We start from the raw sequence: 27,013 nt of genomic DNA, 5'->3' as shown, positions 1-27,013 counted from the left end.
TCATTTGCATGAAGCGCGACAGTAACTGTCGACTCGACTCAACTGGGTGGCAAGTGGTGGTAGCGAAGCTATTGTTACGCCTCTTTTGTCTCAACAAGCGCTGCTCTTTCTTTATTATATTTTGATGTCTTGCTTGAATTTTGAGAAAATATTAGCTTGGAACCAAGCAGCAAAGGCCAAGCGTGTTTATATTTTATATTAATTTAAAGTTAAATAGGTCAGCGCTTGTCATATTTATAATTTAATTTAATAGCTTATTAAAACATAGTAAAGCGTAATTTAAATTGAAATATGCATAAATTAAAATCAATATTTGTCAAAGCAAAATTGACTGCATAAATAGGTCAAAGCTTGTCATATTCAATTATATATATAAATAAATTCAATTCCAGCTTAGTTTGCAAATGATTGCACTTAAAATAATAAAAATTAAAAGCAACATAGTCTTAAACACTTTAGTTCATTAATATGAAGCACTGCATTAAAGTTAATGTTTATTAAATAAATGTACATTTTATGCAATTTAAATTTCTTGTGGGATTTTTGTTTTTATATTTGGCAATGATTATTTGATGCAAATTAAATGATTAAAAGGTCAAAATTTATTCATTTATTATACACCAAATATGTCACAATTTATTATATTTAAATGTGGCTTAGTTTAGTTAAACTTAAAGTTTAAACAAATGAAAATTAAGAGCAAAAAAGTTCAAGCAGTTACAAATTGATATTAATATGGATTAGGCGCTAAGCAAATGAAAGCTTAAACGATTTAAATAAATTTAGCAAAATGTGCATTTTAATCGTATACTTATTATTATTACGCATACGCCAGCTAAGCTTTATGATGTTGCTGCTGTCAAAAGTGAAACAATTAAAGCCAACAGGGCGTTAAAGAAAGCATAAGAAATACAATGATTAAAGCAAAAGTTTATCTTTTCGCACATTGTTATGCTAACTAGGCCCATAGACGTGGCTTTTACAACCAAGTTAGTTGTCAATGCAGTCAAATGTTTTATTGGCAACTTAAACTATAAAATGCAAATCTCAATTTGGCTGCGACATTCACTGGACCAAGGTCTAGGTCTTTGTTGTTAAACATATATCTATTTGTATATAAATCGAACTATATATTGCATTAAGTTTAATATCAAATTGCTTATCGCAGTCAAAAAGCCATTAGCAAGTTTCGATATCGGCCATATATGTGCATTGTATAAATAAAAGTGAAGGTAAATCATTCGAACGATTTGAAAGCTTAGCTTAACTAATCAGATTTCGTGCGTATTTTCGCATATGATAAACAAACGGAAATAGTTTATCATATTAAGCTTGAAACAAGATATGCGTTTTTATAATATAATTTATAAGCCTAATTGGTTTTTTAGCTGTCAACGAGCATACTAAAAATAAAACTTATTTATGCATTAAACAATTATGCAAACGAAACAACAACAAATTATGCTTAAGCAACCCAGTTAGCAACAGAAGTAAGTCAAGCATGCCCAGCAACTATTGCAGTTGCATCGAGTTTGTTAACATTGGGGTTGCTCCCTAACTGGTTTGAGGCTTTCTCACGCTCAACACGCCTGCGTCAGCGTCATCTGATAAGCTACATGTTTTTAAATAATTTTCGAAACTATATTTTTTTTGCCTAATACTATTCTCAGCTGCATAAATAAGTTTGTTTTATTTTTATTTAACAAGTTGTTGTCTCTTTTTCAGAAGTCACTTGGCTATGAATGAGTTTGTAAAAAAAAGTGAATGCTGCTGGTCAAAAATAAAATATTTTTGCATTTTGCGCAACTTTTTGTTTTTTAATTTATTAATTTATTGTGTAGCTCAAAGCTTCACACTGTCAGCTTTTTGACATTGGGCTATTGTTTGCATTTGTAATATTTATACAAATATATATATGGATTAGGCTACTCGGAGGCCCGCATATGCATAATATTAACTCGAGTGGCTAACTTTTGATTAGCTGTCCGTCTTTAAATAAATACATATCAGATTATTGATCCACAAATGTTTCTATCAAATTAATTATAGCACACTTTTGTCTTGATAAATTGCACAAATTGTTTGACATTCGTTTTCAGCCTAAGCATTTTAACTAATGCGATATAAACAAAACTTTTGCTGCATGACTAAAGCTGATGAATGAAAGCGAATTGATTTCATAGAGGTAAAACTATTAAGTAAGCTTTGTAAGGGCTAGTGAGTGGTCGCATTTAAATACAAATATATCTTGATTAATTTGTCAATATTTTGATTGAAGAGTTCTCCGTTTATAGTCAGGCTCATTTCCGGAAGTCAGCGCAAGCAAAAGACTTGTAAGTGCTCATTAAATGTGCATTAAGACTATTTAAGGTTAACAGAGTCCACGAGCGTCGCCAGATATGGGCAGAGTGAACAGGTGACCCAGCAAGATGATAAAAAACTTAAGTTTATAATTTATCATTAACAGGCTGTAAGCAATATAAAGTGTTAATACAAATATATCAATAACTTAAGCTGTATTATGAACTGTGTGTCCCCCTAAATTAAATTGTAGCCATTTCCATGACTGCGTCTTTTTCCTTATATGTTTGCTGTCTAGTACTTTTCCTTTTGTATTTATTAAGTTTCTTGACTAAATTGCTTAAAGAACTGTAACTTATGCTTCGTAGCATACAAAAGGTAAATTTTTAACACTAGAGCTTAATGTTTTAATGATTTGATTATACATTAAACAAACAACTTTGAAGTGTAATTGATATTTATGAGTAGTTTGATTTAATTTAATATATTAACATGCACGCGCTATATTGTTATTAATTTGACAGGTGAATGAACCGCAATGCTTAACAGAAATTGATTAAATTATTGTTGATTGATTGTTGGCACGTGCTGCATACTTTCAAGCGTTTGTCAACCGCAGCGCCATCTGTTGCTATTTAGTTCACTTAACATGCGCTCTACTCACAAATTGTTGCCTACCTAAAGGAGCACTATTTACTTTATTTTGCTGACCAAACAAATTTCTTTTGCGGCAAAACATTAAAGCCTAGGGAAGTCCCCAAGAATTCTGATGAAATTGCTAAAATAAATTAAAACATATTAGTAAGCAAGCTTTCATAATTTATAATAATACTTAAAAAGCAATATAAGAAAATATAAACTTGCCAATTCTAATAAATAAATATATAGACAACCTTGATTCCCAATTGCGTCAATACGGATTATTTGATCTTTAAGTGCGCAATGCATGCTCAGCGCATCGATAAAGATCCTTAAAAAATATGGCTAATGAACAATTTGACGCAAATACAAATACTATAGTACTCGAAGTACTTCGGCAAATCAATTTATAATCGAAAAGAAATCAAATTGCAGCATGTTAAAAACTTTTGTTGATTTACAAGTGCATTGTTATACAGATATATGGCGTTTTAACGACTGTCCATTAGCTTTATCACAAGCAAGTTGGTCAGTTGACTGTATAAAAATGCTTATCAGTGATTTCTAAATTATATTTAGCAGCACACAAATTAATAAGCGCGAACAATATCTTTATGGACCTCATTGACCACATACACTAAACTCATAAACATTTCAATGAAAAACGTGCTAGCAAATCGAGGAATCACACTGACCAATGGGCATCGTCACACGATGGTTTATATGGGCCTCATTTGCGAATGGCAAAGATAAAATAAGCGCGAGCATAAGTAAGCAGTTAAATATAGAAATAATAATAATCATAAAAGTCTACAAAGTGCAGCAACTTGAACTTTAGACAGGCGGTGGCGGCGTTGTAGCTTTTATGTTAAACATACGCCTCGTTGGTATAGCAATAAATTTAAAACGCAATATAGTTTTTGGGCTTATAAGAATGAATTTTATTACAATAAAAAATAAAATACTTTTAAAAATGTAGTTGTGCATAGGATAAAATTGTGAGTGTTTTTGTTTTTTTTTTTAAGGCACATGCTTTTGAATGCTTTGAATGTCACACATATTTTGACTAGTTGAAATTTCATTTGAAAAAACAAATAATGAGTATAAATTGTCTTGTCTGGTCTGGTACTTTGCTCTCTCTGCATCTTTGGTTACAGCTCTAGCTGTGTGTGGCACTTATAGCTGCACAGTTATGGCCAACAGCAATGTGAGCAGCGCGCCCAAGCTGCAAAGCTGTGCTGCGCCCGCTCGTTGTGATACCAAAACCACAGCGCGATTATTTTCACTCTGCAGTTCTCTGTAATTGTTATGCAGCTGCTTGTTCTTCTCGTACTCAATGCCCTTGAACTCGTTGACCTGATCCAAAGTAACAGGATGCGTATCAGTTAGCACTATCCAGGTAACAGCTTCAGCGCAAGTGGGCGTGGTCAACGACCCCGCATAGTTGAAGTAAGTGCTGACATTGGGTATCAAGTCATCGACAGCCAAACTATCCTTCACCTGCACAGGTTTGTTCATCTGGTCATAGCTCTTGATGTCGTCCAAGCTGTTGATAATGCTGGCTATAGCCTGATTAGGTGTATTGGACACATGATAAAGCACCGCCAGTACTGTTATGCCGTCCTTAAAGTCAGCTGCCATGCTCATGTTTGGGTAAATCTTATTGCGATGCACTATATGCACCTCGAGTGGATAACGTATATCATTGATGGTGTGCTCTGACCACCAGTGCATGTGTATTTGCTCCACAACAAATTCGCTCATCAAGCCGCCGCCACGCAAAGTTAAGTCATGCTTGAAGCCTGACAGCTGAACTGCAGCGTTTAATAATAAATTATATATTATATTAGATTATATTTATAGCTTTGTGCTACTTACTCGAGTGTCCATTGTTGACCATATGCAGGCGCGATTGCTTCTCGTCGTAGTTCTCGAATTTCAGTGGATCAAACAGACCCTTGAGTGCGCCTTTTGTATGCAGATTAATGGGACTTTGCTTTTTGCCCTCATCACACAGACCGCCCCATTTGGGAAACGCTGCGTAAGACATGTAAAAATAAACGTGTAAGCATAAACAATTTCTGCCAGTGTATGCGCTGCGCAATTTGATACAATTGAAATAAACATTTGATGAGGCAATCAGCACACTTGACACTCAGTCCAGTTGAGCCGCTAGCACAAGCATTTTGCTTTGATTAACTAATTTCACTTACGTTCGTTTTGATTGTTGTCCAGATCTGGATAGCCCCAATCATGGCTAGCGCCTTGGCTTAGAGCCAGACAGCTGCAAGCTGCAAACAGCAAAGAGAAAAATACATAATTATATTAAGTATACGCCACTTTAATGTGCAACCTCAAACTTGACCGACATTAAAATTGCACTGCAACAAGCCCTCGGCGCATAATGATTGCCAACTGAGGCAAACGCTCTATAATGTTGAAATATGTCTGTCTGTCTGTCAGTTTGTCTTATTTTTTTTTGGCAGCAGCGTCAACAACCGCGCCACAGCACCTTGCACTTGACTTGGCCGGCAAACAAAGCTAAAAATACTTGGCTTCTTAGCTAAAGATGCAGACCATAGCGCTTTATATCTTTTAAAATTGTTTAAAAACTCGTTAAATCGCAGCAAAATTCACTTGAAAATAAATTTTTTATGACCATTTATTTTTGCAGTGTATACTTTGCATGCATTAAAAACATTTTGACAGCTTATCAGCGGCATTACAACTAAATTAGCGTGTGAGAAATGCTCTATAATTATTAAAAAAAAAAAACAGACATACATTAATTCTGTACATGATTGTCGCGGAAATGTTTAGAAACACAAGTCAAGGTAAAATGTGCATTTCAAATTACAAAAAGCTTGTTAAACAAATCAGCGTAAAAAGCAGTCAACAAGCAATTGCTATAATTTTATTTTATATACTAGCTTAGCTTAAATGCAGATTAATTTTGTAGCATACAAATGTCTTTGCAGCTAAATTATGCGTTCATTTTTCCAAAGCTTTTAATTTACTGTATTAATTTCATATATATTGTTTGCTGCGAAATTTCAAATTTATATTTTTTTAGGCGCAATGACGACAGCAGCTGCTGCAAGCTAAAATATATTTGAGTATTTAAAAGAGTTTAAGACAATTGACTGATGTTTGCGCATCAAACCAAAAATGTACATAAAAATATTTTACTAATTGTTTTGTATTGCTCAACATTTTGTTTTATTTAATTGCGCTTTGCTTTTACTTTATTTTTAGCATAGACGCAAACCAAAGCAATTGACTGTTTGATTAGATTATTTGCATTTTGAAGTTGATATACTTAATAACAGGCAAACATGCAACATATGTCAGTTTAGAAAAATCGAAATGTAATTTAATTTCACATGCAGTGAAAGCCAATTAAATTGTTGAAAAGTGGTTTGCAGCAATTAACGATTGGGGGTGTTGCTAAACAAAGCCGAACAACAAAATAATGTTAATTGTTCGTCAGCACAATGCGAAAATTAATACAAAACTGTTTGCTCTTAGCTGTTTGCTGTTATTTTACGTACGTTTTGACTTTGTCAGTTTTTACATTTTCCAATTTTCCCATTTTCAAGTGCATGCTGCGCAGTGTCTTAACTGTCGTGAGTTGCAACAGAGAGACGATGCCACAAATATGGCAATAGCAAGAAGCGTTTCAGCTGGGACTTGACAGCGGAAATATGCGGCGTGCTCAATTGTTACTACAAGCTTTATTGGATATATTGTCAAGCGCTGCCTCTCTCGACATACAGACATACTTCTCGACTAGTTGTTTATGGCAGCATTTTTGGGCAATGTCAGATTAAAGCAATTCTTTTTATTTTTTTTGCTTTCATGGCAATATTGCCATTTTTTCGTCTGCGCTCAACTTTTCTGTCAACTCACTGTTGACTTGGGGTATAACAACAACAAAGAATGTTTAACCGAATTCAGTGATTTTCCGTCTAGATTGAATAAACATTTATTTACATTTTATAATGCACAATAATCATAGACTGTGGCTGTGATAAACGTTTTCGGGAGTGCGCTTGGATTTTATGCGTTTATCAATCAGAAATGCGCGATAATGTTTAAAACAGTGCTGATCATGTGAATAATGACAGCACAGAGTACAAAAGCATTATATATATGACAGCAATAAAGTGTGAGTCGGCCATAAAAAATAAGCCTTTGTTGCGTTTAGTATATATATTTAATTGAAGCTTTATTAATAGCAAAACTAAGCAAAGTAGTGATAAGAGAGATTGATGTGAACTTTAACAAATTGTGAGCTGTCGCATCAATAAGCAATTGTTAGACCCAGCACAAAAATAAGCAAAGGGTCTGCTCAACTGATCTAGCTAGATAAGCAGCGTCTTGTGCTGTCGGCTGAGACACGAATTTCAGCTAATTAGCACTGCTGAATGAATGTACGCAGGTATGATCGATTACGATAGCAATTAAAATGCCACAAAACTTTTCCATTCATGAGAATGTGGGATGGGCTATCATTTAGCTCTAAGCCTATAAGAAGTACCAAAGTGCACTCAACACATGCGTAGAGAATAATAAGCAAACAAACTGATAAGCCTCTAGTAGAAGATAGTCTGGAACATAAGTAGTAGCATTTAAATGCAACTGATTGTAACCAATACAATATTTGTATGGAAGATTTGCAATTAAGTTGAACCGAACGGGAAGTTGATTATCTCTCCAGTTATCAGTGTTAATTGTGAGATATTTTCACACACTTTAAATGGCATTTAATTGCAAACAACAACTGAATTGTCTGCAGAGAGCAAAAGATAAATACGCTGCTGTATGTAGGCGTGTGCTTTAATGAAGAGCTATCAATGCCTAGTTATCAGAACTTTTGGAAAATAAAGCCACTATATGGCGTTATATAAGTATATCAACTACTTCAAATCACATTGACGTAGTAACAGTGACAGGCTGCTATAATCAAAGTCAGTCGTAACATTTGCTTTAAATTGTTTTTATCGTAGACAAAAATCATAGCTAATCTTCAATAGAACAAAACAAAAATCAGTAGCACATGCTTTGGCCGCTTATCAACTCATGTTTCTTTTATTAATGCCAAATCGATTTATTGCTACAAATTTTATAGCATTTTAATACCAAAGTAATTGTTTAATATGTACTTAAGGCCACAACTAGACTTAGACCGATAAGCTAAGCATTTTACAATGTGTTTATTTTGCAAACTTATCAAATGATTAAACGCATTGATCTAGGCCAAAGTAGACAGCCAAGGAGACGTGGGGCGTGTCTGTTTATCAACCCCAACCTTTGTTATTTTCACACCTTGCAAATTTGCCTAAACCAAGTCGATAATTTCAAATCAGGCAATCTTTAATTTCGAGGAATTTTACGCTCATGATTCATATATGATTCGGAATGAGTCGTCAGTTTATCAAGTGCTTGACACGGTTTTGTCTATGCTTTACTGTTTTTTAATTAGCCATAGGCATAGGTAGGCACGTAAGGTTTTTAGCCAAAAAAAAAAATTACATTTCCAGTAATGAGATAACCATAGCGAGCTGATTCTGTAAACAACTGTAAACGTTCAATTGCCTATGCATGTTTACTTATAAATAGAGCTATTACGCTTTTTAAATACAATAAAATTGATGTAAATTTATATTATAATAATATTTATTTACTAAAAGTGCCGTTGAGTCTACAAATTACAGATCACTAAAGCAATAAAGCAACGTACAGTGTGTGCTCAGTAGACAAAACTGCAAGTTAATAGACTAAGCTAGTTGGTAAATTAAAAAAAAAAATATTTTAATCAGCTAAATTCATATTCCCACTATAAAGCACCCACTGTAGCTTTATTGCACATTTATAAAGCGTGTCATATCAGCTTTATAGATCATGATGTTTATATTAAAACAAATTCTTTTTTTTTTTGCCAAAGAGCATGACAGCTTGCAACTATTTTGCTTTGAACTTTAAGAGAGTTTTCCATTTAAGCAAACGTGACTTTTTTCTGCATGCAACGGAATTATTAGGAATGTGGCTCAGCTTACAAGAAAAACTACGCGTTGCTTTTAGATAATAGACTTAATGTAAAACGCACTACATAATTCCATTAAATTTTGTAATAGTTACCTAAGACAAACACAAGCAAATGCATCTTTGGTAAAGAATGTTCTTTTTTTATTTTAAGCAAATTTGCAAACACTTTGTAAGATCACTAAGCACTTTGTTCAATTGCAGTCCAGGACACGCGACTGTCGGCAGCTCAATGACAACTCCATGAATTTGAGACGTTACCGCTGGCTTTTATAATCAGAAACCGTCGTTAGCTCTAACCGTGCCGAAACGTTGACAAAAGAACCAGAGCCCGCAGCCCACAAGCACAGAATGATTACTGAATGCCGCCACAAGCAACGAGCAATAAGTGCGCTCACACATACACGCATACAAGTGCACACACTGATACATACGCATACTTACATGCACAGCATTGAATTGAATTATGGCAAACGGGCATACACAGGTTGATAGTTGGATTTTGATGCTCTCGCTCTCACTCTCAGCGCGCTCTGGCGCTGAGCACAGCCGGCGTAGCTGATTAATTGAAAAACAGGCGGAAAATGCTTAAATGAACGTTAAATAGCAGTAAGCAAGCAGGTAGAGTGTAACAGAGAGCGCGCGAGAGCAACAGAGAGAGAGCGCGTATGTTTGAAAATGGCGCGTGCCTGACAGCGGCAAATGCAATGAGAGCGCCGGAAGTGACGTTGCTCAGCGTTCAATTGAAATTGCTGTGCGTTTGTGTGTGTGTGTGTGTGTGTGCGTATAGCACAGAAAAAGATTTATGCAAAATGTCAAGCGTGTAAATTTAGCAATTTTAGGCAACGCTTTGTAACTTTAAATAAAAAACTAAATGTGAAACGAAATTGAGAGCGCGCGAACGAGAGCGCCCAACAGAGTTGTAAGCCTTTTGTTGTTAATTGTTTGGGTCAAATGTCGGCGGCAATGCTTTTGCTGCACCCACAAGCAGCAGAAAGTAATTGTCGTTGCCCTTAGCTGAGCTGCTGCTGCTACTGCTGAAATTGTGGGCGTGGTCTGTGTGTGCAATGCGCATTGTCAACGGCCGCGTCGTTAAACTGCAGTTAGCATATAACAAAAGTCAATGTCAAAACAGCAGCTGTTTGTTTTGCATTTCGCTGACGACAGCCTAATGAGCCCGAAGTGCATGTGTATGTGTGTGTGTGGGTATCTGTGTGAGTTCAGGTACATGAGCGTAAATTAAAATGCATTTCCGCCACCAAATTGTTGCAACTATCAAAATAAAAATCAGTAGAGTTTTTTTAGCAATTTTATTTATTACAGTACAAGCTCAATAATTGAAACGCTCACTTGTTCATTTAACCTTTTAAAATGAATGATGTGCTGTGCATCGTTTATCTCAAAATTATGTACATATGGAAATGTGCTGACTGTAATTGTTTACTTTATTGAATATATTGCCTACACAATAGCGAAACTGTTAATACTTTACACCTAGTTTAATATATTTTTTATTATGTATTTAATAAACAACTATTACTTGTAGCATACTTGCTAATGAAAAGCGTCTACACTTGACGTAAGCAACCCGATTTACGTTTATTTAAGCAAATAGACAATTTGCATGCTTATCAGATAACCCTTGACCATATCCTTTAGAATGTCAATGCAACAATTATATACTGCATTTCGCCTTGTTTATCATTCATAAAACATCACTCAACTATTTGCATTAAAAAGTAAAAACAACAATCAAGTTTAATAGAAAGCAGCTAGACTGTCACGCGACTTGAACTCGACTGAGCATAGAAACAAACATGTGACAGTTAATTGTTCACACACAGGCTGACCCCAATAACACTTCGCAATTACCTTAGGTTTAAGTTCACATAGTAAACAAAAGTGTAAGACGTACAAATAATTCTGCAAATTCAATTTCAATCAAAACAAATTGATTGGCGCATAACATTTGATTTGCCCTCCATGCTGAGTAAATTCCACTTAAATTCAATTCCACAGAAGCCGCCAAGTTCTGCAATGTGTTGATTTAACCATTCAAATAGCAAAAACAAATAATGTATTGCGCGCCACAGTACAACCCTATTGTTAGTTTAGCCGATAGTTCCATGTCATGCCTACCGATACACATATACGATACACATCGAGCAGTTTGTTTTTGTAGAAAAACTTAAACCAGTTGGCAGTGCCGTCAGGGCTTGTCAGACTTGATTTTTATGTTTATTTCAAGCAAACATCGTCTAGTTATTGCATAACTAAAAATATTCATAAAATTAAATTTACTGAATTTGTTCAATTGAGCTCGACTAAAGCAAAAACTGACAAAATAGTTAATAAGAAACTAAAGAAATTGCGCCAAGTTGGCAGCATTGTGAACTGCGAAGCAGTGTGCAAAAGAAAAGCGAGAAGAACGCAGCGCAGCCGAAAAAAAATTTTTGGAAGCAGTAAGCAGCGCTCTGCACGCGATATATTTTTTATTTTCAAAGCGTTTCAATATAATTATAAAACAATTCAGGATCAACGAGCCGGTGGAGCAGTAAGTGCATAATACTTTTATAGCTTACAACGTAATTATGTTGCAGCATTATTTGGCTCACAAATTTTGCAAAAGAGGCGAAAAATTTTTTTTGCACAGCGGCTAAAGGCGGCAGCAAATAGCCGCGACTGCGGCGAATTTGTGCTGCAAAAAGAGGAGCCGAAAACTTGAAAAATTCTGCTAATAACGCACGCAGTGTACATTTTTTTAAAAAGTTTACCAAATTCAAAGAATTGACACTAGCTGAAGAAATTTATTCATAAAACTAAAATAGTAAAAAGCATGAATAAGCAGCATGTGTACATGTGAGAGTGTGTGTGTGTGTGTGCATAATATTCTTATTGGAAAAGCGTGCTCAGCGTTTCGGCGGCGGCAGCGACGAGTGCTGCTGTTGCTGGCAGAGAAGATGTGAAGACAAGAAAGAAAGACGACGTCGACGCAACGGCGCTGGCTATAAATTAAAGAAGAAGAATACGCTGACAGCGCTGCCGGCAAAAGCGCGTTGAGGTTTTTCGCTGCATTTGTTGTTGTTATTACTGCTGCTGCTGCGGCGGCTGTTTGGTATTTAGCTAGAGAGCAAGGAATTTCCAACGCCGGCACCAAAATAACTTTAATATACATATATATTTTTTAATTGTCAACAGTTTTAAGCAAAAGCAGACTTGGGTTTTCAATATGTTTACAAAACTGTGCTTTAATCCACTTTTATTTATTTATTTATGGCTATATGTTTTGTTTATTTTTACAGAAACTGTGAGAGTTGAACGAACGTATGTTCAAGCGTGTGTGGGTGTTTTTGACGAGAGCAGAAACCAATCCAACCACCACCAACAACACTTTAAACAATAAAGAATAACAGCAACAACAACAACAACATAAGCAGTAACAAAGCGAAAAGACTGATAACTAAGCAAACGCAGGGATTTGGATAAACAACGCATAGTTTAATTGTAGGTAACGAGCTCAAACTCTTTAATTGCATCTAAATGCTAAATAATGAATCTCTTTAAAGGAAAACACACACACACACACATATACAATCAAAACTGATAGAATAACTGTTAACCAGCTGACTCAAGAACAACAGAAAAGGGTTGAAAAGAGAGTGAGCGAAATTGTGACAGCAGCTTTAACCCCCCACAACGGATCACAAAATTAACAAAATGGATGATCTAATGGTCGAAGTGAGACTAGAAAATGGTGCCTACTATAAGGTAAGAGAGCCAAAGCTCTATATTTAAGCCGCTGCTGCTGCTGCTGACGCCAGTCGTCTGCAACATTGTTGTTGTGTGAGTGTGAGTGTGTGTGTGTGTGCGCTGGCGGCAACAGCCTCTCAGTTTCTAATTTCGTAAAATTTAGCTTTATTTTAGCTATAAATAACTGCATGATTTTTGTTGTGTGGAGTCGAAACCCGCAGCGAACACACACACACACACACACAATTACGCACGCACACACTGTTTATGTTTAGCGCTGGCTGTGAGTGAGTGAGTGTGACTGTGTGTGTGCGTGGGGGTGTGTAAGTGTGCGCGCACGTCGCTGCATAATATTTCGCGTTTTTTGAAGCTCTATTAAGTTGCGTTTAGTTCTGCTGACGCTGGCAGCGCTGCCTGCTTTGATTGTGTGTGAATTCCCTTTTATTAGATTTGCATGCTTAATAATTTTGCTGTGGGCACAATATGCGCCCGACTTATCGCTCTCTTGGAGACTTAGGGATTATCTTAAAGCAATGCTTAAATGTAGATTTGTTTTATTAATATACATACATATTTATTAAGTTCATAGTTTGTTTGCTTGTGCAATCAAAACGTGTTCGCTTTCAGCAGCTGTGTTTGCGCTCATAAAATTATAATTAAAATATTTATATATCTAGAGAAAATAATAATACATATCATAAGGCAAGGCAGCCAACATTAATGACACACATTTTTCTTTCGTTCCCATTTCTTCTTTGCTCTTTTTTATCATACGCCGCTGCTGCTGCTGTGCCGACGTCAATGCAATAACAACAACAACAACAACAGGGCCAGGTGACAGCTGTCGGCGATGATGGCATCTATGTGGATGTGGATGGGTAAGTTATGACAAACATTTAAAACAAAAACAAAAGCTTGTAATAATATATATATGTGTGTGTGTGTGTGTGTGCACCGACTTATTGTTGCTGCATTTATAAATTTATAACAATGTTGCAAGAGCAACGCAGCAGCAGAGGATGTTGCAAGCATTTATGCTAAATCTATGCACATTGGGCCAATGACGCTGCAATTTAAATTGGCGCAATTTGTTAAATACTTGGATGTGCCTTGCAGCTTCTTCCGACAGACGACAAACTGCTGACTGACCGAGCGACAGCAGCAGCGAAGTCAGCCCGCCCAATGCGGTGCGTACTCCTCCCAGCTGTCAAGTGGACACGACAAATGCCACTAAGCAGTGGCAGTAGACGTCGCAGTTGCTGTCGCTGTCGCTGCCACAGTCGCTGTGTGCTGCTGCTGCTGCTTTGGCTATTTTTAATCACGGAAAGAAACCATTTTTCTTGTCATTTTCTTTGGCTGTTGTTTGCGTGCATTTTTGGTGACATTTTTGGAACCAAAACTTGTAGCTTCGATGCTGTTTGGTTTATAATTATTTTTTTTTGGTTTAGTTGAGCTCTGAGCAGCTGAGTCTAATTTTAGCGCGCTCTTTAGCTGACGATCGCTCCCTTAAGACCTCTCGCTATATGCACACACACACACACACTATATAACATTTCCGATCTATGCCTTGGTTATATGTTTGAGGAGCAGCGCCCGCCCGCCACCCACACAAATTGTGTGTGTGTTCACTCGCTTGGCCTGTGGCCAAAAGTTGCTCTGGGCAAACACTTGTCTGCATAAACATTGTCTATTTATTGTTAATAACTTTAAATCTGTTACAGCGTGTCCGATGTGATGAAATACGCCTTTAACAATGTACGCCTGCCGCCAGATGAGCCCGTGCCATCGGCTGTGCTTAACTTTGAGGAAGGCATGGAGGTTGAGGTGTTTACACGCACAAACGAGCGTGAGACCTGCGGCTGGTGGGTGGCCGTTATCAAAATGCTTAAGGCTGATATCTGTGCGGTGGCATATATTGGCTTTGAGACGCCCTATACTGAAATCTGTGAACTGGGCAGACTGCGTCCTAAGAATCCTAATCCGCCAATAACGCCCAAATCCTTTTATCAGTTTACGTTGCCCGTGCCCGAGGAATTGCGCGAAGAGTAAGTCTGCAAATGAAAATCGTTTAAATAAATGTTGCAAATAATTAATATTGTGCTATTTACCGTTACAGAGCTCAAAAGGATGGCATACACAAGGATTTTCAGCGTACAATTGATGCGGGCATTTGTAATTATAATCGCGATATTGATGCGCTTATTGTTATATCGAAATGGGAGCACACTCAAAAGCGCGCCAGCATGCTCAAGGATATGCATTTTCGTAATCTCTCACAAAAGGTTAAGCGCAAATTAAACATTCCTATATAAACTATAATGTTTTATTTTTAATCACAGGTTATGCTCTTGAAAAGAACTGAAGAAGCTGCTCGCCAGCTCGAAACGACCAAGCTGTTGAGTCGTGGGTAAGGTGCAGCCCTCCATATCGTTTATATATAATTTTTTAACATTTTGTTTACTCTTCTAGTAACTTTGTTGAGGAATTTCGTGTGCGTGAGGATCTCATGGGCTTGGCAATTGGCTCGCATGGCTCAAATATACAAGCAGCACGCACGCTGGACGGCGTCACGAATATTGAGCTGGAGGAGAAGTCTTGCACATTCAAGATTAGCGGCGAAACGGAGGAGTCTGTGCAGCGAGCACGCGCCATGCTTGAGTATGCCGAGGAGTTCTTTCAAGTGCCCAGGGAGCTGGTGGGCAAGGTGATTGGCAAGAACGGTCGCATCATACAAGAGATTGTCGACAAAAGTGGCGTTTTTCGAATCAAGGTGAGTGCTGTGAGTATTGTACGCCGACGTTGAGCGTCTTGTCTAATGTAAATACGATTCTGCCACTTTGCGCAGATCGCTGGCGATGATGAACAGGATCAGAATATACCACGTGAGCCGGCGCATGTACCCTTTGTGTTCATCGGCACCATGGAGAGCATTGCAAATGCCAAAGTGTTGCTGGAATATCATTTGTCGCATCTGAAGGTAAGTCGAGAGTTAAAGCTGCTGTAAGCCAAACTGATGCATATTTGTTGCTTGCTTGCCAGGAAGTGGAGCAGCTGCGTCAGGAGAAGCTGGAAATTGATCAACAGCTGCGCGCCATACAGGAGTCATCGATGGGCTCGACACAAAGCTTTGCCGTGTCGCGACGCAACGAGCGCGGCTACAGCAGCGACATTGAGTCTGTGCGCTCGATACGCGGCGGTGGCGCTGGTGGCAATCAGCGTGGGCGCGGCCGTGGACGTGGCGGAGGCGGCAACAATATGAATCCGCGCTATCACAACAATCGTCGCGACGAGGATGACTACAACTCACGCGGCGATCATCAACGTGAGCGCTACAACAATGATCGCGGCAACAATGGCCCACCAAACAGTGGCGGCGGCGGCGGGGGCGGGGGCGGCGCTGCTACTGGCAACAACTATCGCGGCAACAACGATCGACGCGGCGTCAATCGCCGGCCGCCACGTAATGAGCAGAACGGGGGCAGGGACTACAATCAGTACCACAATCACAACGATGAGATACGAGAGACGCGCGAAGTGAGCAGCGTGGAGCGCGGTGAGTTAATCAAGAAATGCGTGGATTAGGCAATGACTGGAGCGTTTTGTGTGGTGGGGTGGGCAAGCAAAAATAAATAAAAAGGAAGCGCGCGCGGCATTAATAATAATTATTATTATTATATTCTTTTCAGTATTTTATTATTTAAATGTAACGATATGTAAATGATGCCATTATAAATTTGCTCTTAATACTGCGCGGCTTGTTTTCAATTTGTGTTTTATGCATATTTATTTTCTACTTGCAACAACAGCGGATAGCAACTCATCGTACGAGGGCAGCACCCGAAGACGCAGACGGCAAAAGAACAACAATGCGACTAGCAACAGTGAGTAGAGCTAACTTTACTTTATTGTACACAAATATAAAGCATTGCATTGTGTGCTTGCAGCAAATGGTGCGCTGGGTAACAACAACAATAATAAAACACAGCAACCACAACAACAACAACAGCAGCAGCAGCAGCCGCCGCAGCAGCAGTCGCAGCAAACGCCAGCGGCATCGAACAAAGCGCCACTGAATGCACAAGAGAACAACAAACAGAGCAGCGGCAACAGCAGCAACAACAGCAACAATGCAAACTCAGCTGGCGGCAAGTCCAAGGATGCGCCGCGTAATAGCGAGAAGCGGGAAATACAAGCGGCCGCACAGCAGCAACCACCGCAAGTAGCACAGGCTGGAGCGCCAGCACCACAGCAACAGCAGCAACAGTCGTCAAAGCCGCGTCGCAATAACAAGAATCGCAGCAATCATACAGATCAACAGCAGCAGCAGCAGCAGCAACTGGTGCAGCCACCGCTGGCTGCAGTCGAAACTGTAAAGAAAGAGGGTTTGGTGAATGGCACATCCTAATTATTACAGCAACAACACACAACAGCAGCAACATTAGCAGCAGCAGCAGCAGCAGCAACAACAATACAAATTGCACATGGTTCGATTTACAAAAATATGTTGTACGCGCATCCATCAGGCTCCACAAATAAATTATAATGTTAGTGTGTCGTCGTCGTCGTCGTCGTCGCCACATAACAAAACGAGAAAAACTACAATAGTAATAACAAATCAACAACAGCAACAACAACAACATTGTGTAGAGTAGGCATGAATAACAAAATCTTTATGAGAATCATTTTGAGTAACTAAAGAGAATCAAGCAAAATATACATGGATATATGTAATAACTATACAAATCTACACATACTAACACGGCACTTACACACACACACACACACACACATCGACAGACAGACAGACAGACAGCTCGAATTATACACAAAAACAAAAACACACATTATGGTAACAAATTATGCCTAGGCTTTATAATTTTAATTGAAATTAATAAAAACTACATAACAATCAAAAAAAATCAAATCGAATTATGTGTATAAAACAAAAAAAACCAAAACTAAAACCGCAATTAATAACAAAATTTAATTATGTACACTTAAACTTTAACGCTGACGGCAATTAGCTAATAGTTTTTCACAAGAAAAATCCTTGCAAAAAGAATTAAACAAAACAAAACAAAATGAAAGGTAAAGAATGAATTATACTGCCGAAAATGCGCTTCAAAAGCGCCAGTTTCGTCAACTTATAAAGTTTCTAGTTACATACGAGTATGCTTAAAAAATTATAGTGAAAGAAATCTATGTAATTGCGCTAATTTTTATTATATTAATTAATTGTATATTTCTAATCTTTTTTTTTTTTCTTTGTATATTAGTTTGTTAACTTTTTTTTGTGTATAATTCGTGCCTGGAAACGAACTAAAATGCAACAGCTTATATTTTCTACTTATCATAATATTATATTTTTTAAACATTACATTTTGTATTAGTATTGTTTAGTTATGCACTCGTGTATGAATGCAAGGGGCAGAAACTTTAGCTTTTGTTGCATTTTATTTTATTTTCGTTAGTTGCAAGGCTTAAACAACATGGAACTCTACTCTCTCTCTTATATATGTATAATGTTGTATTTATTGATATACTTTATTTAAAACATAAACATACATACATGCTCACACACACACATAAGAATTCAAAGCAACTTTCATTACATTTTGTTGATAAATTCATATAAATATTTTAAACAACTTTGCCAATACCTACCATGCGTATGCATACTATAATTTATTAGTCTCCTTTATTAAATACTCTTAAATTATTTAAAGCAAGCAATGGCGATAAACATCAATCAATCAACTGAAAGCAACAGCAACATTAAATGCAAAAAAAACAAGAAAACCCTTAACATAATTTAAACTAGTTAAAGCTACAAAAACAGTAAAAACTAAACAAAAAAATTCATAATGTAAAACGCAAAAGAACAAGAACAAGAGTAATAAAAACAAATTTTCTTATTTATTTGAAGAAAAACAAAAAATGTCAATAATATGTAAGGAAAATAAAACAAATTCTTTTAACATACGTACATATAAATATAAACTAAAAAACAAATACGATAAATAATAGTAATGTTGTGTAATGCAAACAAAAAAACAAAAAATAAAAGAAACAAAAACACGAACTTACAAAAATGAAAATGTGCGATTTACAATTATTATTTATATATGAAGATGAACTTATATAGAATTAAAGCAAGTAAATTTTATTAATTTAAAATTTATATATACAATATATATATATATAAAAACAACTTAAATTACGTGCGAATTTATTTAACAATTTTAGACTTTATTATTTACGGGGCTGCTGCAAGGCTCTCCATTATCGTATGTATTTGTATAAATAAAGTGTGAACGACACTTGGTAATGTGCCCAAATCAAAGGACTCTTGTAATTGTTGTTGCTCAATTTTATAAACTAGGTTGTTATATGGAAAACAAAAGATTGTTGGGCTAAGAAACTTACTTGGGGCATCATTTGTTATATGTGAAACGATTTTGAGTCCTTTGGGTTAATATCCAGTGGTCTTTAAGCAGCTGCTTTGGCGCTATTTTGTTGCTGATACAGCAAAGAAATGCGTGACTCAACTTCAAACACTTTTTTGTTGTTGTTGCTGTGCTGCTGTAAGGACTTTCGTTATTCAAAAGCATATTGATAAGCACTGCACTAAATCGAAGCCGGACCAAATATAAGAATATTAATTTTAATCACTATTTATTGTTATTATTTTAGCAAGCACAGTGAGCGACGCATGTTTAGTCACCAACGATCCAGACACAACTGAGCTGCAAGTCGCTTACCTGCCAGCCTCACTCACTTCGTAAGCTGAGAAGCTCGGCCGCTCTTAGATCGTTTGCTCGTGAGAGATTGTTTCGCTCAATCGCTGGGTGATGCTTTGGGCGCTGCAGCGACTGAAGCGAACTCTGCGCTCTTGGGTTACTTAGTTTGCGCTGGTCGCCAGCTAGCGACTGAAGCTAAGTACCCGAAACACTTATACCTTGTATTATTGTATCATGAACGAGATCATCGCTCAGAGAGTGCGCTCGCTCGCTCAATGTGCGTTTTGTTTTGACTGCCAAGGAGCGAAAGAGTCAATGAGCATGAGAGTTAAACTGTCGACTGTCTGCAGGGCTATTCTCCCATGACTTAAGCATTGAAGCCTACGTGCCAGCCTGAGAATTTGTATTGAATATTGTTTTTGTTATCTCTAAATGAAAATTTCTTATATGAGCAATAACTTTACTGTGGATCAATAGAAGAGTTTGATAATAATGCATCTAGGGTATTGTGTCAATTGAATTAAATATATCTGATGCTTAATTTTGTTTTAAATTTGTGTGCCGAATACCTAGAATACAAATCGTGTGTAATAGAAACTCATTAAAATTAGATTTTTAGTATGAAGCATCGATGATAAAAAGAGTGATATGCATAAATTAGTTATATGTAAGCCAATTTTAACGAATGATGTCTTATATTGCTTAAACTGTGGACTTAATATATGAAAGTAATTTTATTTTTGAGTTTAATATGTTTTCTATATTTTTTTACACTACATCATGCACTAGAAAATTTGGTTTTTCATACTTTGAAAGTCTTTATTATCAAATTAATGCAACAGTTTTTAGAAGCTTGTATAGAATTTTATAGGAGAGCTTGTTACCTTTGCAGGAAATGAAATTGAGTGGAATGTTGACTAATTTTTGCGATTTAGGCACTGAGTTATTCTATAAAATGAGCGCTGTTAAACTATAATGCTAAATAGTTAAATAGTTAACACTTACTTTGTCTAAGTCGCTGTAGATCGTTGCTACTTTTCTGCGCATGTTCGTCTGTGGCATGTCCTTGTAACTCTGAATACAGCTGTTCTATTCGTTCTATTGCTGGTATAGCATGTCGCCGCGGCAGTGAAGATAGTGGCTGTGATTTTAGTTAAAAACAAATTAATTTGGCCACACAACCAGCTAACCACACTGCCAAAGCGCATAGCCAATTTGAAATATTTTGAAAGTACTTTTTGCAAATATGATGAGTTAAATAGAAAAAACATAAGTGGCATAAAAAGAGTGAAATATGTTGTGGTTTAAAAACGCTGCTGGCGGCTGTTTGCTGGCAACAGTGCGTATGCGTTATGCACGAGCTTTTCAACACACTACGGCGGCGCCATCTTGTGTGCTGCGTCGGCGATGTTTGCTGGTTTTTTATGCTGCTTTTTATGCTACGTTCGGCATACAAAGCAAAAGCTCTGCGAGGGGTAGGGGGTGGGGCGTCGTTGGACGGCAGCGCTGTAAAATATGCAATGAATGTGAGCAGTTTAGTTTTAGTTTTAATAAAAAAACGACTTGAACTAAGTGCGCTTAGTTTAAAAGTTAGTTTAGCTAAAAGCTTTGCTGCAACTGCAAGAAAGTTTCGCGCACTTGCGCGCACAAGGTCAAACTTTAAGCTCAGCTTACAAAACAATTAAACTTAATTGCGCAAAAGAGTCAAAGGAAAAAGTTTAAAGTTGACCCAGTTTGAGGCTCAAGGTCATGCTGCAATGTAGTGGCTCAATAATCAATTGCCTAAAGTAAGTAAAACTACAGCAGTAAAACAAATTGTATGCATATATAAGTTTATTTATTTGTAATAATATCGTATACATATATAGCTTATTATAATAAGAGCTTAATTAATTTAATGCTTAAACTAATACACTAGCACCAAAAATTGCATATATAACATTTATTCAGCATTTAATTGTTTTGTTTTTTGTTTTTTTATGGGGAAGATTGTAGGTTCTGGAATGTCGTACCAGATAGTGCATTTACAAGCTTCAGAAAATTTCAGTGCAAATGCACTCCTGACACGCAGCCCAAAACTGTTGTTGAGATTCGAGTTTTGTAAATTAATTGTTATTTATATTTTATGCTTGTGAAACTTGTAGGCGCAACATCGAGGCGGCGGCGTGTCAGTTGCAAGGGCGTGGCATTTAAATCGGCATCGGCACGCTGGATTTACGCTCAGTCAGTTGGCAACGTTGTCATTAAACTACTAATTGTTTTAATTGTTATAAAACAAAGCAAAACAAAAACAACAAGCAACGAAATAAAAACAAAATATAGAAAAAACAAACTGCGAGCTCAACTAACAGCTAAAGCTACAGCTTGTTATCTTAAATATGTGCGTGTATGCGTGTGTGTGTGCGTGTGTGTGTGTTAGTGCGGGGGTAGCCTGGCGTTTAATTGGGTCAATGTGCTTGATCGCTTAAACAAGCAATTTGTGTGTCACAACTGTCGCCAGTTAACAACAAATTGTATTAAATTTTTTGTATAAAGAGCGCACTAATCAATTATGTGTCGGCCTAAGAAAGAAAGTCCAACGATAAGATAAACAGGCAGGCCTGATAAAAGTCTAGGCGGTTGTAAGCAGTTGGAAGTTGCCACGTGCGCCAAGCTGCAAAAATTTTAAAGCACAAAACTTTGCTGTCCTTGATGCGAAACGCATGCGGGTGTGGCATGAAACAATTGACAGCCAAATTGCGTATACGCCATGTGTATGTCAAAACTATAAATAAATAAGTTTGCTATCGCGTGTGCGCTAATTTATAAAAAAAAGTAGTTGCAATGCAAGTAGCATAAACAAAGAAAATTAAAACAAACGCTGGCAATTAAATAAATTAAGGCTTATACATTTTTGTGTGTCAGGGCATGTGTCTAAAAAGCGTTACAAAAAATTATTAAGAAAAAACAACAAAAAACAACAAAAAACAAGCAAACGAATGCAGAGCGAGAAATTTATTTATGATGTGTGTTAAATGGGTTAGAAAAAAGTAGCGCTCTCTCTCTCGCTCTCTCTATTGAAATGCTGCCCCTTTACGTTCTTCACTTAGTGTAGCTGTTATAATTTCATTAGGCAAATGCTGAGCGCGTTTTCATTAACAGTTCTCACTGTACTTGCGTGTGTGTGTGTGTGTGTGTTATTGACCAACACGCTTATGTTTTTTTTATCTGGGTCATAAAACGTAGCAGCAACTACAGCCCAACTACCGCTTGTGGCTCATAAAAAAAAAAAACAAACTTCGAGTTCTTTTTCTTTAGATTTATGCTTGCTTAGCTATTAACGGAAACAGTTGCCCACTTAACACTTGACATAACAAGCTTAGTGTACACGCTACTGAGTGCTCACTGTAGCTACAGCATTTTTTATGAATGACTGCAACTATTGCTTGCTTTTGAAATTCACTCCCTAGCAACTATCACATATTTTTCGCAAGGGGGAAATCACATGCTAGACGCTAACAAATTCCAACATTTATTTATTTTATTTTTTTTTGAAAAGTTTAAACAACAGCCAGCGGCATTGCGTGTGCGCGCTTTAGAATGTTTTTTTTTTCTATAGGCAACTAATTATTATTAGAGAGCGAAAAACATTTGCGACACACACAGCGAAAAAAAAAAAATAATCATGCGTCATATGCGTGATAGGCTCATAAAAATTTCTTGTATTTTGTATTAAATTTTATTTTTGACGGCATTAACTTTTGAGTAGCTTTGCTTTTGTTTAAATTGCGTGCAGCACTAAATGTTGATAAGCAAATTTCTTTGAAGTTCAATTTCTAGCTAAAGACCTAAAGCAACTTAAACTTACACTAGACAGCAAAAGTTGAGTACTAAAAAAAATGTATAATTGTATAAAAGCGCTAACACTAAACAACGAAAGTTGAATTTGCGCACATTAAAGTGTAAAAATTAATAAAATGTTATGCTAAACATTTAAATATAAGCGCTGAATTTCAAATAGCAACAATAAAAATTGTGCGCAGCTACACTAAACAGCATAAGTTAAGTTTGATATATAATAAAAAATATGTATAATTGTTTTAAGCATACAAGCGCTAACACTAGACAACACAAGTTGAGTTATAAATATTTCTAATTAAAATTTGAGTGCGCAGCTGCGTTAAGTTTGAAAATTTAACACAAGTTGAGTTTGTTATAAAAACTGCACTAAGCAACACAAGTGCAGTTTAAATATTTGTAGCACTAGACAACACAATTTAAGTTTCAATGCAAGCGCTGACTGCAACACTAAACAACACAAGTTGAGTTTGAGCAAAGAACTAAACGGGGCGACAAGTTTATGGCAAGAGTGTTGCCAATTTTGTAGTTTTGAAGTCAAGTAGGGTTAGGTTGAAACGATTACTAGATGGCTATAGGCTATAGATACTTGGCAAGCAGAGCTCTGACCCAAATAGCTGCATGTGTGTGTGTGTGTGATGTAATAAGCGAAAATGACACAGAAGTGCGCATTGATTTTGCATTTAGGTGTGAGTGAGTGCAAGAGAGTGCGGCCAAGTGGGGAGAGGGGGTGTGGCTGCCTTGAGAGATGCTCTATGTGTGTGTGTGTGTGTGTGTGCAACATGCATAACTTTGCTAGGCTGCATAACGCTCTCGTTACGTTTGTCAATTTGCATTTTTTTGTCTTATTTATAGACCGACGCTTTCGGCTATGCGCACACATATCAATTTGTATTCCTTTTTGTGGGCCAGCTATACGCTATATGTATAACATATATGCTAGGCTATATATCTATACCCCCGCCCTTTTAATTTTGCTATTTTTTTTATTGTACTGCACACTGTGTTAAATTTTTGGCATGCAGCCAGCAAAGAATTTTATTTTTGGCTACTTTGGCTAAGCTCGCAAGCAAAATGCAGCAGCAACATATATAGCTACAGTTATGCAGCGCCTATATACAGCTACGGCCTATGTATGTGTGTTGGAGCTACTTGATTTGCCTGTCAAGCAATGTAGGTTGGTTGTGCTTATGTGCAACTAAAATCAATACAATATGATACCAAAATCCAATCAACTGTCGCTACGTATACGTAATTAGCTGACAAAGGTAACATTGTGGGCCGAGTGTGTGTGTGTGTGTGTTAACTGGGTCATAACACTGACCCAATTCTTGTTAGTTAAGCGCAGCGGCAACTGGGATGCCAGCCCCAGTCTCTGACCTTGCTGCGCGCGCTGAAGGTTGCAAAACCAATCAGAAAACATATATAGGCTGTAGCTATATATATAGAGTATATAGCATGGCGAGCATTGGCCTAAGCTACTCGCTTGCTTGCTTATCTGGAAAGACACGTGACTCACAAACGCGAAACGCGTAGACAACTGACTAATGATCTGACTCTTCAGTAAATATTTGCAGCTTGCTGATGTCATATCTCTAAGTGAGGTACAAACTTCGCAGCTTTAAAATTTTGCATTAATTAAGTTTACTACTGCTGCTATAAATCAATAATTGATTGAGCACCTTAACCGGTTTTGTCTAATTATTTTGATCTGTGCGCAGCTTGTGAAATTTATTTGTTGTTTATGTGTGTCAATTGCATTTAGCAGTCATCCTCCCACAGTCTAAGCAAAAAAACAGAACACATGGCGTATTATTAATGCACACACAACTAAAAACAAACGCCTACACACACACACATACATAGACAGCGTCGTTGTGCTCTTTGCTTTGCTGTCTGTATAAATATTTGCCATATTGCTGTTTGTTATATTTATACACAAAAATTATTGCAAAAAAAAATGAGAAAAACATGCTAAACTAAAAGAAGGTGTAGACACTTAAATTGCTGGGGACTTTACTCAGCTGTATGTGTGTGTTTGTGTGCAAGGTCAAGTGGTTACGTTACAAAAATTGCTCATACGCCGTGTGTAGCGCACTCATCTTGTTTAATTGCCAAGCGCACGAATTTCTGCTGACTTTCAACTTAGCCGCTGCTTTAATCAAGCAAATGCAATTAAAACACACACACACACACACACACATATTTTTTAGCAATGTGTGTGTAATTAGTGCGCTTATATAATGCGCGCTTATAAAAATACATTTTGCCTGCAGCTAATTTAAATTTAAAATTGAAACGCAAAACGAAAAAATTGACAAATTGCAAACAGACAAGAGAGCGAGAGAGTGAGAGAGAGCGCGCGTCTGAGCTGCTGTTGTGTTTGCAAAGCTTTAAAGCTCGAAACTAGCGGCAAATGCAATTGCATTGTTTATTAAAAATAAACAGCAACTAATGCTAAAAATTTCACATGGTCACATTGCATTGTTTTTCGCCTGTCTGTTGCATAATAAAAAAAGTAGTGGCAAGATGCGCCGACAGCTGATTACGTATGCAACCGAATTGAGGTTTATGCAACACACACAGACATACACACAGACACACATCAGCTGTTAGTTAAACCAATACTAAATAAAGTGCACGTATTTAGAATCCATGACTATGCCCAACTGACTGAGCTGCTGTTGTTGTTGTTGTTGTTGTTGCCACATTTGTTGTTACTGCTAAGGTTTTGAGCTTAGACCGCCTCGTGTTGTTAACTCGATGTGGAAATTTAAACTGACGACCAGCATTGGCCATGCCGTTGCACAAAGGCAGCCCAAGCAGTCGCTGCACTGTCGCTGTCGACGTCAACGTCTCAGCTGACAATCTGCTGCGTTACGGTTTGCAGTTGTGCCAGTTGTTGTTGTTGTTGTTGTTGTTGTTGTTGTAGAAAAGAAAACTGTTACAATTTTAGGCCAATTTCTTTATGCTACGCGACGACGCGAACCGACAAATGCGCCAACGGCAACGACGACGACGACGACGGCGACGACAACAATTTCGATGGCCACGCGGCGTGAATGAAACTTGCAGCCAACACTTTGCTGCTGCAAGTGTGTGCATGTGTGTGTGTGTGTGTGCGGCAGCGACAAAGACGCGCAAAGGTGAAATATACTAAATGCAATAGCATTTATTTCTGTAACGCTGCAACTGCTGCAAGCAGCAAACACACACACACACCTGTACACACACACACACACACGTACAGCAACTTTTCATTTCGTTCGGCGCAAAGTAAACTGCAAACTACGCTGCTCTAACGCTCAAGCGCAACTGTCAGCTGCTTAATTCGTTAAAAAAAAGCAGCAACGAAAGCAAAGAGCGTGAGAGCGCCGCAGCAGCAGCGCAGCCAGCGTAAGAGCGCGCGAGCGAGCTTTTTGGCATAGCGCCCACATAGCAGGAAGCTAGCCCGCCAGAGAGCGCTTTGGCTTGTTGTTGTTGTTTTTGCTTTGCTTTGCAGTACAGCTGACGCTGCAGTTGCTTTAACTATTATTTTTTTTTTTGTAAATTTTTTACTTTGTACTTATTTTTTGTTTTTGTCATAGCATGACGCAAATGTAGTGCGCAACTATGTATAACAAGCTGTCTCTCACGTTTGACTAAGCACTCTCTCTATCGCTCTCATGCATGCATTTGCTGTCTCGCTTGCGCACAAAATT

General features: G+C 37.4%; 2 protein-coding genes across 5 annotated transcripts; one reads left to right on the top strand and one right to left on the bottom strand.

Annotated features, from left to right (window-relative positions):
* Nucleotides 1–3,951: 3,951 nt before the first annotated feature.
* LOC108602021 (carbonic anhydrase 2) lies at nucleotides 3,952–9,328 on the bottom strand. The gene is made up of 4 exons (XM_017990024.1): nucleotides 9,082–9,328; nucleotides 5,154–5,231; nucleotides 4,819–4,977; nucleotides 3,952–4,754 (listed from the first exon to the last, which is right to left on the bottom strand). The coding sequence occupies exons 1-4, from the start codon at nucleotides 9,104–9,106 to the stop codon at nucleotides 4,117–4,119; spliced, it is 900 nt and encodes a 299-aa protein (XP_017845513.1). The 5' UTR covers nucleotides 9,107–9,328; the 3' UTR covers nucleotides 3,952–4,116.
* Nucleotides 9,329–11,303: 1,975 nt separating this feature from the next.
* On the top strand, nucleotides 11,304–17,649 carry LOC108604235 (synaptic functional regulator FMR1). Of its 4 annotated transcripts, none has more exons than XM_017993605.2 (12): nucleotides 11,304–11,539; nucleotides 12,288–12,489; nucleotides 12,552–12,753; nucleotides 13,564–13,613; nucleotides 14,457–14,780; nucleotides 14,852–15,017; nucleotides 15,075–15,142; nucleotides 15,205–15,514; nucleotides 15,581–15,712; nucleotides 15,775–16,288; nucleotides 16,542–16,616; nucleotides 16,680–17,649. In XM_017993605.2, exons 3-12 carry the CDS (start codon nucleotides 12,703–12,705, stop codon nucleotides 17,138–17,140), a joined length of 2,151 nt encoding a protein of 716 aa, XP_017849094.1. In that variant the 5' UTR covers nucleotides 11,304–11,539; nucleotides 12,288–12,489; nucleotides 12,552–12,702; the 3' UTR covers nucleotides 17,141–17,649. The 4 variants fall into 4 exon arrangements, with proteins under 4 accessions (XP_017849094.1, XP_017849095.1, XP_017849096.1 ...); XM_017993606.2 differs by having other exon boundaries at nucleotides 12,288–12,493; XM_017993607.1 differs by having other exon boundaries at nucleotides 11,305–11,539; nucleotides 15,205–15,505.
* The last annotated feature ends 9,364 nt before the right edge of the window (nucleotides 17,650–27,013 follow it).

Source organism: Drosophila busckii, chromosome 3R, assembly GCF_011750605.1.
Source record: "Drosophila busckii strain San Diego stock center, stock number 13000-0081.31 chromosome 3R, ASM1175060v1, whole genome shotgun sequence".
Lineage (NCBI taxonomy): Eukaryota > Metazoa > Arthropoda > Insecta > Diptera > Drosophilidae > Drosophila > Drosophila busckii.
This window is presented reverse-complemented; position numbering and strand designations above follow the sequence as displayed.